Below are 13,893 nucleotides of genomic sequence, written 5' to 3'. Positions count from 1 at the left end.
GCGCAGCAGGGCGAGGGGCGTGGGAGACGGCCACTCACTTGCCGCAGCCAGTTGTTATGGCCGAGTTTGAGATCCAAGGGGGAGGTCCTCTTCCCCCGACGACTCAGGAACTGCTTCCACCTCCACACGTACTTCTCGGTCAGATAGAGATGGCGGAGCTCTGACTTGCTGGGGGACTTCCCGTTACCCTCAATCCCTAGCAGGCAAAGGGGTGCAGGGAAAGGTAAGGAAAAGCGAAAGGGGGGAAAGAGGGGGGCAGTGGGGCTGTCAGGACAGGGGTAGGAATGGCTGATTTCCAAGTCCTGAAGAGAGAGACACACCTCTGATGGGAAGACACTTCTTCCAGGCTTCGTAGGAGGCTTTGGGGTCTCTCTTGAGCCAGAGTTGTGCCTGGGCATGGATCTCGTTGCAGTACGGCTTCACTGTGGTGAGGGCCTCGACCGGAACATCCTGCAGGAGGAAAGCGGACCGAGGTGAGAGAGCACCAGGGCACACTGGAGCCCCAGCCCCAAAACAATGGCACTGGTACCCCAAGGGGACGTACACAAAGGCCAGAAGGTCAGAAGGATCAACATGCACAACTTTCATGCCCCGTATGTGTTCCTGTTTAAGCATTTTGATCCAGTTTAGCAGCAGCACCTGCATGCTGAGCTCACGGTCACTGATTCTGGCAGTGCAGGATAGGATGTAACTGGCTTCCTACAGACAGTCCTATAGCCACACACAGTAATTCCTATCCCAAGGCTGATTTGTAGTTTCCAAAAATAAATCTTCAAGGGGTCACTGAGCAGTCTCCAGAATTTAAAGAGCCATTACTAATCAGAATTAGCCTCACAGCAGAGCCCCAGACAGCACTCCAAACCAGTGGTTCTCAAACTTTTCAGCCACGGGACATCACTATACTCTTAAAAATTACTGAAGCTTCCAAAGAGCTCTTGTATGTGTGTTTTTTTCCATTGATATTTATCATATTAAAAATTAAAGTTCAGTAATTCTTAAAATATTACTAATTCATTTAAGAACAAATCCATACCTGTCAACCTAAATGACTTTTTTTATATTTTCCAAAACAAAAATAATCTAGAGAAAGGAGTGGCACTGTTTCATATTTTGTAAATCACTTAATGACTACCTTTATAGGACAGCTGGATTCTTATACCTGCTTCTGAGTTCAAACTGCTGTGATACATTGTTTTAGCTGTGGAATACAAAAAATATCCAGCCTCACACAGATACACAGTTGGAAAAAAGAGAGTATTTTAATAGGTTTTTTAATTAATTTTGATTTTTGATAGTAAATCAAAAAATTCAACAAAGTACAGGTTCTTAACGGTTGGCGGGAATGTGGAATCTGAAATCAATCAATAAATGTTTCATATTCCATTCCACTAAAATTCATCCTCTGCTGATGCATGATTCAGTAACCTGCCCTGGTCATTTGCATAACACTGGTTCACTGAGTTACGTCAATTCCTCTTTAAGTGACAGGTTCACTTCATTCACTTTTCAAGAAAATGTCTGCCAAGTACCCAATTCTGAATAACCACAATTCACAATTCACCCATCAGTCGTTCTATGAGCACAAATGAGGTTCCACGAAATAAGCAGCTGGTCCACCCTGCACCCCAGTCACACAAGTGCTTTCCCCCAGGATGCCCACTGCACCTCAGCACGTCACAGAAGACTGTCTGCGTACCTCACACACTGTCACACTGAATGTTAAAAAGACTGGTACTCAAGCGCCAAGATTTACTAAAATTAATTTGTAATGCATGATCAAGGATGCTCGTGAATGAAACTGCCGGCAGTGAAGAGCACGGCCCCGAGCCCAGCAGGGCGTCCCCACCTCTTCACGCTTAGCACCAGCAGCCCTGCCACACTGATTCCGCACTCAGCACAAAGGCCACAAGAGTGCCAAAAATCTTGGGAAAATTATGAAAATAATGTTGACCTCACAGATTCCCTGATCATCTTGGGAACACCTACGGATCTGTGAGCTGAACTTTGAGAACCACTGCTCAATCTAGGCTAAAACTAAGCAAAATGTGAATACAGACACTGGGCTTCGGTGGTTAGAGGGTAAGAACCCTGGGGGAATCTTTCACCTCACACTGTTTAAAAAATAACAGTTACGTGCGGAAGCGGTTCCTCTTTGCAATCAAGAACCAATTTTTATTTGCTGGGAATGAGCTCTGAGGGGAAATAAATTTTGACCAAAGAGAAGGAAGGAGGATCCCTCAGACGTGTCTTTTTCTGAGGACTGTCCAGGCAGACCAGGAAAGGGAGTACACGGCTCACCATCCCACTTCCTCCCTCGTGCTTACCACACAGAATCCTGCAATGAAGACTCCATTTCTCACCAAGGGATTCCATGAAGGAGGAGCAGGAATCAGAATGGCCCAAGGACTACAGAGGTGGATAGGAGGCAGACAGCCCCAGGCACGGCCAAGGGAAGGGACTACGGCCCGCGTAGTCTACAAACTGGTACAAGCAAGTCAATCTGTGGCTGGACTATCATTATTTTAGGATTAACAATGGCTTTATTTATTCACTTAACAATGATTTACCAAGTGGCTATTATATGCTAGATACCATGCTATGCACTGGACCAAAAAACAAAAACAAAAACAAACAAAACAATTAGTGAAACTGTCCCTGGATTCCAAGAGCTCACAGCCAGCCTAGCAGAGGAATGGGGCATCCAAAGAGCAGCTAACAAAGTGAAGGAGAGCATTCTAGCAGAGACGACGCCACACAGCCACAACTACCATTTACTGAGGACTAACCTGGGCCAGACACTGCTCTGAGTGCTCAATCTGCATTAAATCATTTATTCTTCCCAGCACTACAAGGGGAAAACTGTATTCCCATTTTATAGATGGGGTAACTGAGAAATCTAAGTACCTTGCCCAAGTCACAATGCCAGTCTACGGAAGAGCTGGGATCTGAAACCAAGAAATCTGCCCCAGAGCCCGGGGCCTTCACCACTGCACAAAACTCCACGTGTAAAAGGAACAGGGGTGGGAAAGAGCACCGAGCCCCTGAGTGCTGACGGTCACCTGACGCGACTGAAGAAAGAGGCAGCCCTCCATGGCTAAGCGCTTTGCGCTCGCCTTCAGTGGACGTGTGGGGTACTTTGCTCTATGTATTTTTTTTCGTCTTTACTCTTGACTTTCCTCCAAGAAAACTTCCGTCTCAAAATCCTCAACTGGTCGCCGCTGACCTGTCACAAGGGAAGCACTGGCGCCCCCGCCAGGTCAGGGGAGATCAGGGTGGGCAGAGGCCTTGAAAAGGCAGGACAGGCGCTGGCCAGGGCCTGAGGGGGCTGCTGCCCTGCTGTCCCGCTTGGCCCAGTACCTTGTTCTTCTTGCTAGTTGGGGCAGGTGGTTTAATCAGCTTCTGCAAGATCCGCAGGCACATGAGGGTGATGTTCTCAACAACCACGGGAGTCTTGATGTTCACAGCCATGAGGAAGAGGCTGAGTGCTAGGGACAGGAAAGAAAGGCAGAGTCATGACCACTAAACAGCCAGCCTGTCCAAGTGTAGCTTCCCCTGCCCTCTCCCGCTCTGTGCTTAAGACTGCACCCAGGAGCCTCCTCTCTTTCTCTGAAAAGCTGCTAACCAGATGTTCCCCCAAACTCACCACAGCGTAAGCGAAGTTCCCAGCAGCTGTCCTCCTTCGAGATAGAGTCTGTGAGCAACAGCATTTCATACTGAAGGCTACTTGCCTAGAAGGCCAAGGGGAAAAAATGTGAGTAGAAGAGGGTCTGGAGGGTCAGTCCCAGGACTAGGGCTCATGTCCAGCTCTGATTCAGGGACTCAGAACTAAAATGTCTGGTTGCAGGTGGACCACGAGAGAGAAGGGAGAGATGGAGACCCTCCACACGGCTGATCACTCATCTCTCTTTTCTCTCTGAGGTTGGCCCTGACCTGGGAAAATCATTCTGGGACGCGAGCTCTGCCAACGTCACGAGCAGACTGGCGGGGAGGAAGCCGAGGGGGAAGAAGGGGAGTGAGGGAGGAGTCAGAGGGGACGGCTGGCCTGCTCACCAGGTCAGGATTGGCCCAGTGGCCCTTCAAGGCTGTGGAGACTTTGCCAATGATCAGGTCATTCATTTGCTGGGTGGCTTCTGGATTGTCTCTGGAGAAGCAGAGAAAGGAGTCCCGTTACTCACTGTTGGCTATGTTCCTCCTTTGCTTGAAGGAGCCCAGAGAAAAGGAAATCAATGTCAAGGGCTATCTGGCCTTCCCAGGGACAAGGGACAAGACTACACATTAGGCTCACAAAACCCTGCTGTGTAATAAAAAGGGATGTGACTGCTGCCCTTCCCAGGAGGAGACTGACTGAGGGCAGAGCAGCAGCGACATATGGGAGCTTTTCTCCTGGGTCCACGTCCCAGGCTGCAGACACTGTCCAATGGGTCATCATCTCCAGAATCTAGCTGTATATGCTCAGTCTTGGTCACAAGTCTTTCCTCACTTTCCCCAACTGCCCCCACTACATTTCCCACAAGGAATCCACACTGTCCATCCATGCCACTTTGTAATAATATGTATATTAATACTAATAAAAAACATAAATTATGTCATACCACTTTCTTGCTTCCTGACATGTTTTGAATAAAATACAAAGTCCTTACAGTGGCCTACAAGACCCTACAGGATCTGGCCCCTGGTGACCTTTCATTAATTCCCCTCCCCTTTGTTCTCCCACTGGTGTCCTTCACTCTGACGACACAGGCCTCCGTCTGGCCACCGCCCCTCAACGTGTCTGGCACAGCCTCGCCTCTGGGCCTGCTGCTTGCGATTTCCGTTGCATGCAGCTTACACCTTCAGTATCTGCACTTGACCCCTAACCTCACGCAGGCGTCTGCTCAAGTATCATCCTCTCAGGGGTCATCCTTGACCACCATATCCTACACAGCAACCCTGACCGCTATGAGGGTCACTTCATCTCATCTCCTGACACTGCACTGTGTAACTATCTGTTTCCTGCCATTCTTCTCTCTAGAACATAGACTACGTGAGTGCAGGGACTTTGTTTCATCTACCACTGTATCCTCAGAGTCTAGAACAGTGCCTGGCATTCAGCAGGTGCCCAATAAATATTTGTTAAGTGAGTGAATAATACAGCAAGTAATATTCACCAACCACCTAACATGTCCCAGAACTTACGCCACATACTCAGTAAATAACCCACATCCAGCTCTGGGTGCTGTGTCAGCACATGAGAAGTCCTCCACAAATGTGAGTTATTACTTATGGGACTTACTTTACTCCATCCTCTCCACAAGCCTTTAAGACATTTGCTATTATCAGTATTTTTCAGATAAGGAAACCTTAGGCTCAGAGAAGTTAAGTAATTTGTCCAAGGCACACAGTACAAGGTATCAGATACTGGGTCTTTCACATCCAGTCCAAGCTCTTAACCACCAGGCCCCCCTGCTCTAACTGTCTCTTCTTTTGTGGGAGTCTTGAGTCCAAGTGCCCAGTCACCCCCCCCCAACCAGAACTCAGAAACTTTCCTCAGGAAACCTCACCGGAACCAACAAAGTGCAAGCCAAATATACTACCCACAAGGAAACTGGGCTCCAAACGCTCCCCAGGTTCGCTCGTCTATACCCGGCATATCTCCCACATTTCCCTCTCTTATGAGCCAGCCAACCCACTTGGCAGCGAGCACAACCCCTCGCAGCCTGCAGCGCTCCCAGCACTGCCACTGCTCCCAACCCCAGCGTGAGCAGCAACGACCAGCCCCGTAACCAGGGTGTGGGCTCTGACCGAGTCAGGAGGCACATGAGCTGGCGGACCTCCTCCCGCATGGCCGCAGAGCCTCTGCGAAGATTATAGTCAAAAAGCTCCCGGATGAGGCCCTGGGAGACGAGGATGTGCCTGAGGGCAGGATTGGTGGCCAGGGCCCGGAGCAGCGTGATGCAGTGTTCGGTGACGGCCGAGGCGCAACCATAGCACTTGGTGGAGGATGTGTGGCCACAGCCAAGAACGGATAAGGCGCGGTACTGGCTGGCAGTAAAGGTGGGCTGCACGGAGGTCCGGGATGATTTAGTGGCCGCTTCCCTCTGCTGCAGGTCATATTCCAACAACTCTTTGCGTGAAGCAAAAACTTTCTAAGCAGAAAAAAAAGACAAAGAGGAGAGAAATTAACAATTAAAATAAGGAGAAAGAGGACGTTAACTGGAAATTAGCTTTGGTTTGAGAAAACACTTTACACGCATTATCTAATTTAACCTTCTCAATAATCCTACCAGTTAGATATCTCATCCCCGTTTTACACAGTTGGAAATAAGCCTAGAGGGGTTCGCTGGACCAGAGTAAACGGCAGTTAGAACTCAGCCTCTGATTACAGGCACATGCCCTTAACTCCCACGTAACACTGTCTCGTAAAGAACAAAGTCTGAAATGACGTGCAGGTAGCAAAGGTGGCACTCCAGCAAGCCGGGGCAAGGACGCTGGCTGCTCTTGTCCACGGCCAGCCTTCCACCCCATGCGGATGAGGCTTGTTACAACCCATCCACGTTATGACCCACACGGGCTGCCGGGAGTTGTGCCCTACCCTCCTAGCCTCAACACGTATAGCAGAGAAAGAGGGAACCAAATCTTGGCACCCAATTTTTTTTAAAACCAGTTAACCCCTCTCCTAAAAGATTGGTTGTGAATGGTCAAGAAAAACAGATCTATAATAATTTGAATAATCTCCATTATTCTCTGATTTTCTGGAATGAACTCAGCTCTCTGCTAAGCACCTGAAACTGCAGTCGGGGAGAAGCTGTGTGGTGGGGCCACTCGGGCTCTGCCTTTTGGCTGGACTAGGTGAGGGCACCCCAAGAGCTGATCTACTGGATGAGAACAACAGAACTACTCTGACAACACTATCGATACCACATGACAAAACCCTCTCTCCAGCTGCTCGCGTTCCTCTACCTGGATGATTTTGGAGAGTTCATCGAAAGAGTTCTTGCAGTCTCCACAGTACTCCTGCGCCAACTGCAGGATGTAACGATTCACACTGGCTGAGGTGGAGCTGATGCCCCCGGCCGTTCCCGAGTCATCCTGCAACCCAAGAGGCAAGCTGTCAGCCTTCCACCTCGAGCCAGTCTCACCTAGGGGCCGGTCTTCTGATTGGGATCCAGAACTGTCTCTAGATGCCCCTCCAGCTGGGGGTTACCTGCGGCTTTTCAGGCGCTGCCTCGTTCACTTTGCAGAGCAGGCTCTCCAGCTGTGGGCGATGTCCCATCAGCTGATGATACACTCGATCGGCTTTGTCCAGAAGCGTGTTGATGCTGGAAACCGCCTAGCCGGGAAGAGACAGGGAGTGCATGAAGGATTCTCCTCTGAGTCACCTGAACTGCCAGCCATCACTGAGCACTGCCTATACGTCAGGTACTGTTTCACACTATTGCTATTCTTCACAGAAATCCTGTGGGTGGGTATGTCTGTTTTTGTTTTTTTAATAACATACAATGTATACAATACACATATAAACAAACAACGCTAAGAGAAGTCACTTTTGCCAGATTGCACAGTATTAAAAAGCACGGGTGGAACTGGAACTTCTGTCCTTCTAACTCCAAAGCCAGATGTTCTTTTTCTTTCCCAAGCTGCTTCTGGTGACCATCCCAACAGTTCCCCCTTTTCAGTGACCTCTGACATCCAGACCCACCACATCGTGCTGGCTGAGAACCAGCCCCTGGACAAGCTAACACTGGGGTAGGCTAGGAGCTGCAATTTGAAGCAGGCTGTGGAACAAATGCAGGGCAAGCCACCCAACTTCTATCTGCCTTCCCAAATCTAAGGTTATTTGCCCTATGAGATAGATATTCTAGCTTAATTACCAACCAACACGTCTCCAAGATCCTCTACAAAGCATGTGTTCCTATATGCCTTATTCATTGCCACACAAAAGCCAAGCCTTGAAAACAGTGCTGAGTTGAGGAAGGCTTGAGCTAGAAGGAAAAGCACGCTCCCCATACCAGTTGGGCCCACAGCTCAGATCAAAGCCACCTTCCTGAGTCTAGGACAGACATGGCCTCACCTTCTTCCGGTCCTCCTCATTCTCAATGGGATCCACTGCACAGCAAGGCTTGGCATAGAGCATGAAGTCAAAGCGAGCATATTTACAGAAGCCACAGGCGTTGCACAGGAAGGGATCCTTTTCATCATAGTTGATGGATCTGAAAAACCAGTGTTTGGGTCAGGCGGACAGCAGAGGTTTGGTGGCGAGGAGACAGACTATGCCCCATCTGCACTCTGGAAACTACTGCAGGGATGACTAGAGGGACAGCAGCAAACAGGTGAGGATGACTGAGGCAACTAGGTAACAAGAACGGGGGACCCAGAACTAAACTTAGGGACACCCCCCACCACTCACCACAGGATGGGCACCAGCATGCATGCACACACACACACACCCTCCCATCCTTCCCCTTCCTCCCTCCCTCTTCTCTCCACCCTTGAACTTACCGTTCTACATACCCCACAATCCTCTAATTACTAAGAGAGCACCGGACACTGAAACTGCCCACAGCGAGACTCATAGACAAATGTAAGGGATGTACGTGGCCTGGGCAACAACCACTCACTCACCTGCACTTGTGACACTGGTAGACGTTCTCCCCACAGTTGCCACAGACCCCTGGGCTGGCAGGGACAGAGGCACTACAGCGTGGGCACTGCAGGGTCTCTGTGGAGGCCTGGTAGTTTTCATAGAAGTCTGCAAACTCAATCATCAGGTTGGAGGCCACAATGGGCAAAGGCAGGTCGATTTTCACCTCCGTCTGTCCAGGGGTCAGCTGAACCTTCTTGGCTTTGTGCCAGCGAGCCGGCCTATGAGAGACAGTGTCAGACAGAGGGGCTGAGGGTCTGAGAGCCTCTCGTGTGACCCTCAGCAACACTGGTCTGATGAGACGAAGAGAGGACTGTCCCTACCTATCTATTCTTCTAAGGCAATAGTTATTCTAAGAAATGGAAATCTGGCAAACAAAAGTAACCTAATTAAAATTCTTTTTTTCCTCTACCCTTTCTCTATTAAAAAAAAAAAAAGGATATACAGGTGCTTTAAGATGTTATATGATAATTTTTGAGATTCCAGAAAAACAGCAAGGGAATGCGTATCAAGGGAACACATTACTCCAAAAATATGCCACAATAAAACCTATAATCCAAAGAGGTACCATGACAATGACTGCCTTAAGCTCCCACCACGACAACTACCTTAGAAGGATAAAACTCAGGTTGCTTTAGAGGCAGAGGGACATACCAGGATCCAGACGAAGTGCTAAGTAGAGTCAGAAAGAGAAAAGGCATGTAGTAATACTTTAGAGGTAACTACATTAATACAATCAGAACTAACATTTTAGATGAGCACTTAATATATGCCAGGCTCTGTTCTCAGCACTTCACATATACTAACACATTTAATCCTAAAAATAACACCCTGAAAATAGACTTCTCTCCATTTGATAGTTAAGGAAACTGAGACTACGTAAATTCTCCAAGGTTGGAGAGATAGGGAGTTGAACTGGGATGTGAATCCACAGTCTCATTTCAGAGTCTGAGGGCTTTCCCGGCAGCTGTGCTGACTCTACACAAATCCACCTTCTCCAGAGGGACTGGGTCGTCCCCATGAGCAGCTTCTGCTTGCAGGTCACCAGTGTTAACTCTGCTTTTCAAAGGACAAAGAGAAAACTTCCTTTAAGCAGAGCTCGAGGCGGCCATCTGCTCACATGGTATATGCTGGCTTTGTGCCTCCTCTCAGAATTCCACCAACACTCCTACACAGAGAACAGCGCTCTCACTGGAGGTCTTAACAGTCAAGTAACATCTGTCTGTGTTCTCTGCCCAACAGCAATGCCTGAGTCTTCAACACCAAGAGCTTGGTCTCCATAAGAGTCAACACTACAACCCATGCTGGTCTCCTCTCTGGCCCATAAATGACAGGCCTCCATTCAAACAGTGGAACACATGAGCAAGAAAGATCCAGCATCGACATGTACAGAGGGAAGGCACCATGCAGAAGTGGGAGGACTCTGCATTAGAGAAGGTTTTTGAGAAATATCACCTGCTCTGCGAGCAAGAGAACAGCGTCTTAATCCAAGACAACGCCGCCTACCTCCCACACAGAAGGTTTTATAGAGAAACTAGGACTGCTCCAGTTAACACGAGCAGGCTGTGAGAGCTGAGACCCCGAGGGCGCTACAGGACACAACTTCAAGGTGATCTTCATCAGCATCCTCAAGAACTGGCATCTACTTCAGACCCTCAGCCAGGACCAAAGCAGCGCGGCACCGGACCCCAGCCACCGGAGCCGACAGCCATGTTAAGCCTCTAGCGCCTGCTGCCCCTGCCCACGCCCCTCCCGAGCCTGCTGCCCGGCCCACTCCCGCGAAGCCCGTACTTGTTTTTCAGCTCCACGATGGCCTGCACAGTTCGGTTGTTGTAATAGAGGTTGACAGTCCGCACCATCTTGGTCCGTTTCAGGTCCCCGATTTTCACTGTCACTTTGCTGATGGTGTGGCTGCCAATGAGCTTCACAACCTGCTGGGTGGTGGTGTACCGCGTGTCCACTTTAATGGAAGACAGCTTGATGTACTAGATACAAAAGTACACAGAAAACACTGTGTTAGTTCAAGGTCAATGGCTCATCCTGCTCTCTTCAAAACTCATCAGTAGAACCCACTCTTCACCCATGGATGAAGTTTCTGTTTGCAGTAGGATGGCAGGCAAGGCTTCACACCACTGGTGACCGGCTATCAGGAGAGGAACACCTGTGCAGTAACGAACTGGAAACAAGAAACCCCCTGGCCCTATAAGCCCCAAGATCGTCCACATTAAAGATGACACTTACACAAAACGGCACTTCTGGATTATTACACACCAGGCAGGGGTCACTCTCCAGGTAATAGCCATCAAATTCCACTAAGCCAGACAAGGTGCTGAGGAGGAAAACAGTCTCAGCATGAGGACATTTTCATTACAGAAGGCACAGAGCTTCACAAAGAAGCCAGGAAATAGAAAACCAGGGCTCAATACTCCCCAAGGCAAGCCCCACTCTAGTCAGAACAAGGAAATGGGAGAAATCCCAGCAGGGTTTACAAGTCACAGGAAGAAAATGTCAACTGATAGACGTTCCTACTTCTGGACTGTCGTGAGATCAGGGGAATCCTAGAAAGTTACGTTAAAATTTGACTCAGAGAATAGTCACAGTTAAACTTACTAAAAATCACTGAATTGCATATTTGAAATAGGTAAATTCTGTTGTGTATAAATTATTCCTCAATAAAGTTTGGGGTGGGGGAGAACAGTCACTAATAAACCAGAGACATGACAAACTGACAGTTCAATAAACATTCTCAGAGTTTTTCTTTAATGCAGTCATTTTCTGTAAACCTGGCTTGTGTGATTTAGACTTGGACCCTTGAAACCAGAGACTTTCTTAAATTACTGCTTAACAAACCCTAACTCAACAATTGCATTCTGAGCACCATCTGCACACAAGGCCCCAGCTACGAGGGAGGCATTCAAAGACCAACTAGACAGGAGTGCGCTGAGTCATATGTAAGAGCCCACCAGCGTGGAAATAGCAACTCGGACTGTTGACTGAGCTTCAAATAGGAAGAAAGCAGAACAAAGCTCACTTGTAAATGTTGGAGTTGGGATGGTTGGTAAGAATATGGTTTTGAGTCCGCAGAATCTCAACGGCCTTCTGTGAATACTCTTTCAACTGAAAACAGAAGTCAATACAGGACCACAGTTAAAGCCCAAGGGAAAGTCTTCCTGGAAAAGACTCTTCTCCTCTGCTTTCTAGCTGGTACGGCCCTAGAAGTACCAGTTCTCACTCAGAATCATACAAAGCTGGGCCTAATGCCTAATCGTTTATAAAGGGTTCTATCTGCTTCAGAAGCTTCTATAATCTTAGGGACAGTCCATCTGTTAACACTCTTGTGGAGGAAGATAAACTTTATTATTGTGGAGAAGCCATGAAATGGTTCTCGAACTGCAGAAACACCTCTAGATTTGTGGTCAGGACTGCCAGGAAAACCAGAGGAGCACATTCTTTCCCAAGTAACTTTACTGAGTTGCATTTCCTTCCCCACTCTATCTACTTCTGTTTATCGGCTAAGCCAAATTCAGACTGTATTTATTTGCTAGTGTATAATATCTAGGTGGTACATATATACTAGGAATGCTTAATACATATTTAAAAGAGATTTCATATGTGTACCCGCTATGTGGGGTGGTCATAACGTTCTTAACTCAAGAGAAGGATTAAACACGGCAAGTTAACCTCTCTGACCATCAATCATCTGTTACCTTCTTCTCCGTCTGTGGGGTTTTCAAGGAGAAATATCCTAGTAGGTCCACAAACTGGGCAGCCTTACGACCGTAGGCAGGGAGTTCCGGCCATATGGACCACATCAGATCTAGCAGGAGCTCCTGTTGAGATTTGCTAGAGTTTCTGCAGATAAATGACAGGTCACATTACAAGTAGCAGAAAACCCTGAGGTTCCTTCATTTATCAGCAAGGCCCAGATACTGTTTGGAACCTGCATCTATTTTCCCGTTACCAGGGGTTAAGTCTGAACGGCACTGTTGCTCTTTTCACAATCAGCCCTAACAGATGCAGCACAATCCTTCCCTGTCTTCAGGAGGTGGTCTACTCCCACCATCCAACATTACTCAGTGGCAGAAACTGAGCTTGTTAGCCTGAAGGGTCAAGCCTGGTCACTTTACAAACTTCCAAACAAGCCTTCTTAGTGGAAAACAGATCATCTCTTGCTTATGATATCAGTTTAATAGCTAAAAGAAAAGTTAACTCGATGAAGAAATCTGCAATAGTCAAGAAGATTCAGATTGCTGTAAACATTGATACTGTGACCTTGAGTATGTAACGTAAAACCAGGACAGAACTACATCACCCACTCTGGCCCCAGACCCAGGCAGTCTGCTAAAACTAAGCCCCAGACCCTACCTGTAGATATGCAGTGTCAGGCAGTGGGCTTGCCAGCGCACTGAGGAAGAATTGGACTCTAAGAGGAAGCAACGCAGAAACTGTACCAAGGTTTCCTTATCTGCAAACTTGTTCAGTTGGTTCACCAGAGCTGTGCACAGTTGGTCCTCCTGGCTGCCTGAGCTCTCACCTGCAAGATCAAAGCAGGACTGAGGGCTGAAGAGTAGGCAGAAGTGGCCTAGGGTCCTACAGCCAGTGCTCGGGTGGAGAGGGAGGGGATTCTGTTCATGTCTAAAAGTTTCACTGAAATGACTGTCACCTGAAAACAACTTTTAGTTGTTTACTAGGAGACAGAAGATCAGCCCTAAATATAATAATGCTACCAAAAAAACACAAGATAAAGTGCCTATATAAGCCTACACTGAGCAAACATAGTTACACTGAAGAAAGAACTTCCTTTCAAAAGTCTGCTATCCAAGAGAGGAGGGTGTAGCGCAGTGGTAGAGTGTAGTGCTTGAGGTCCTGGCTTCAATCCCCAAGACTTCCAATAAAATAAGTAAATAAATAAACCTAATTACCTCAAAACAAAACAAAACAAAACAAAACAAAAAGAACTGCTTTAAAAAATAAAGTTCTTTATTAAAAAAAGGCAACATTACTATAGACCTGCACAGAGGTATCTAAATAATTAACTGCAAGAATGTGAACCACCCTCCACTGCTCTCCACCACTGATCACCCGTCTCAGGCCTCCAAGGACTACGAAAAGCAGGGAAGGAGAAAAGCTTTTTTGCCTTTCTGATGGCAAGGAGTCAGCTAAAGCTGACTACAGCTTCCATATGTAGTGCATTCACCAGTTTACAAAGTATATTTATTAGCAAAGTTTCATTTAACACTGACAGCCTCTCCAGGAAGCAAGTGTTATTTCAC

At 47.7% G+C, this 13,893-nt stretch overlaps 1 protein-coding gene across 4 annotated transcripts in view; it reads right to left on the bottom strand.

Annotated features, from left to right (window-relative positions):
* UBR4 (ubiquitin protein ligase E3 component n-recognin 4) overlaps positions 1-13,893 on the bottom strand; it is a 122,433-nt gene that overhangs the window by 31,043 nt on the left and 77,497 nt on the right. For all 4 annotated transcript variants that reach the window (XM_072975260.1, XM_072975262.1, XM_072975263.1 and 1 more), the window contains 15 exons: positions 12,986-13,154; positions 12,328-12,472; positions 11,652-11,737; positions 10,862-10,949; positions 10,412-10,605; positions 8,602-8,841; positions 8,051-8,189; positions 7,184-7,309; positions 6,940-7,068; positions 5,782-6,125; positions 4,051-4,141; positions 3,644-3,728; positions 3,358-3,485; positions 321-450; positions 39-196 (listed from right to left, as the gene is read on the bottom strand). In XM_072975260.1, coding sequence (XP_072831361.1) covers positions 39-196; positions 321-450; positions 3,358-3,485; positions 3,644-3,728; positions 4,051-4,141; positions 5,782-6,125; positions 6,940-7,068; positions 7,184-7,309; positions 8,051-8,189; positions 8,602-8,841; positions 10,412-10,605; positions 10,862-10,949; positions 11,652-11,737; positions 12,328-12,472; positions 12,986-13,154 — 2,252 coding nt within the window. The remainder of the gene's footprint in view (positions 1-38; positions 197-320; positions 451-3,357; positions 3,486-3,643; positions 3,729-4,050; positions 4,142-5,781; positions 6,126-6,939; positions 7,069-7,183; positions 7,310-8,050; positions 8,190-8,601; positions 8,842-10,411; positions 10,606-10,861; positions 10,950-11,651; positions 11,738-12,327; positions 12,473-12,985; positions 13,155-13,893) is intronic.

Source organism: Vicugna pacos, chromosome 13, assembly GCF_048564905.1.
Source record: "Vicugna pacos chromosome 13, VicPac4, whole genome shotgun sequence".
NCBI classification, from domain to species: domain Eukaryota; kingdom Metazoa; phylum Chordata; class Mammalia; order Artiodactyla; family Camelidae; genus Vicugna; species Vicugna pacos.
The sequence above is the reverse complement of the archived record's forward strand: the minus strand, read 5'-3'. Positions and strand labels throughout refer to the sequence as shown.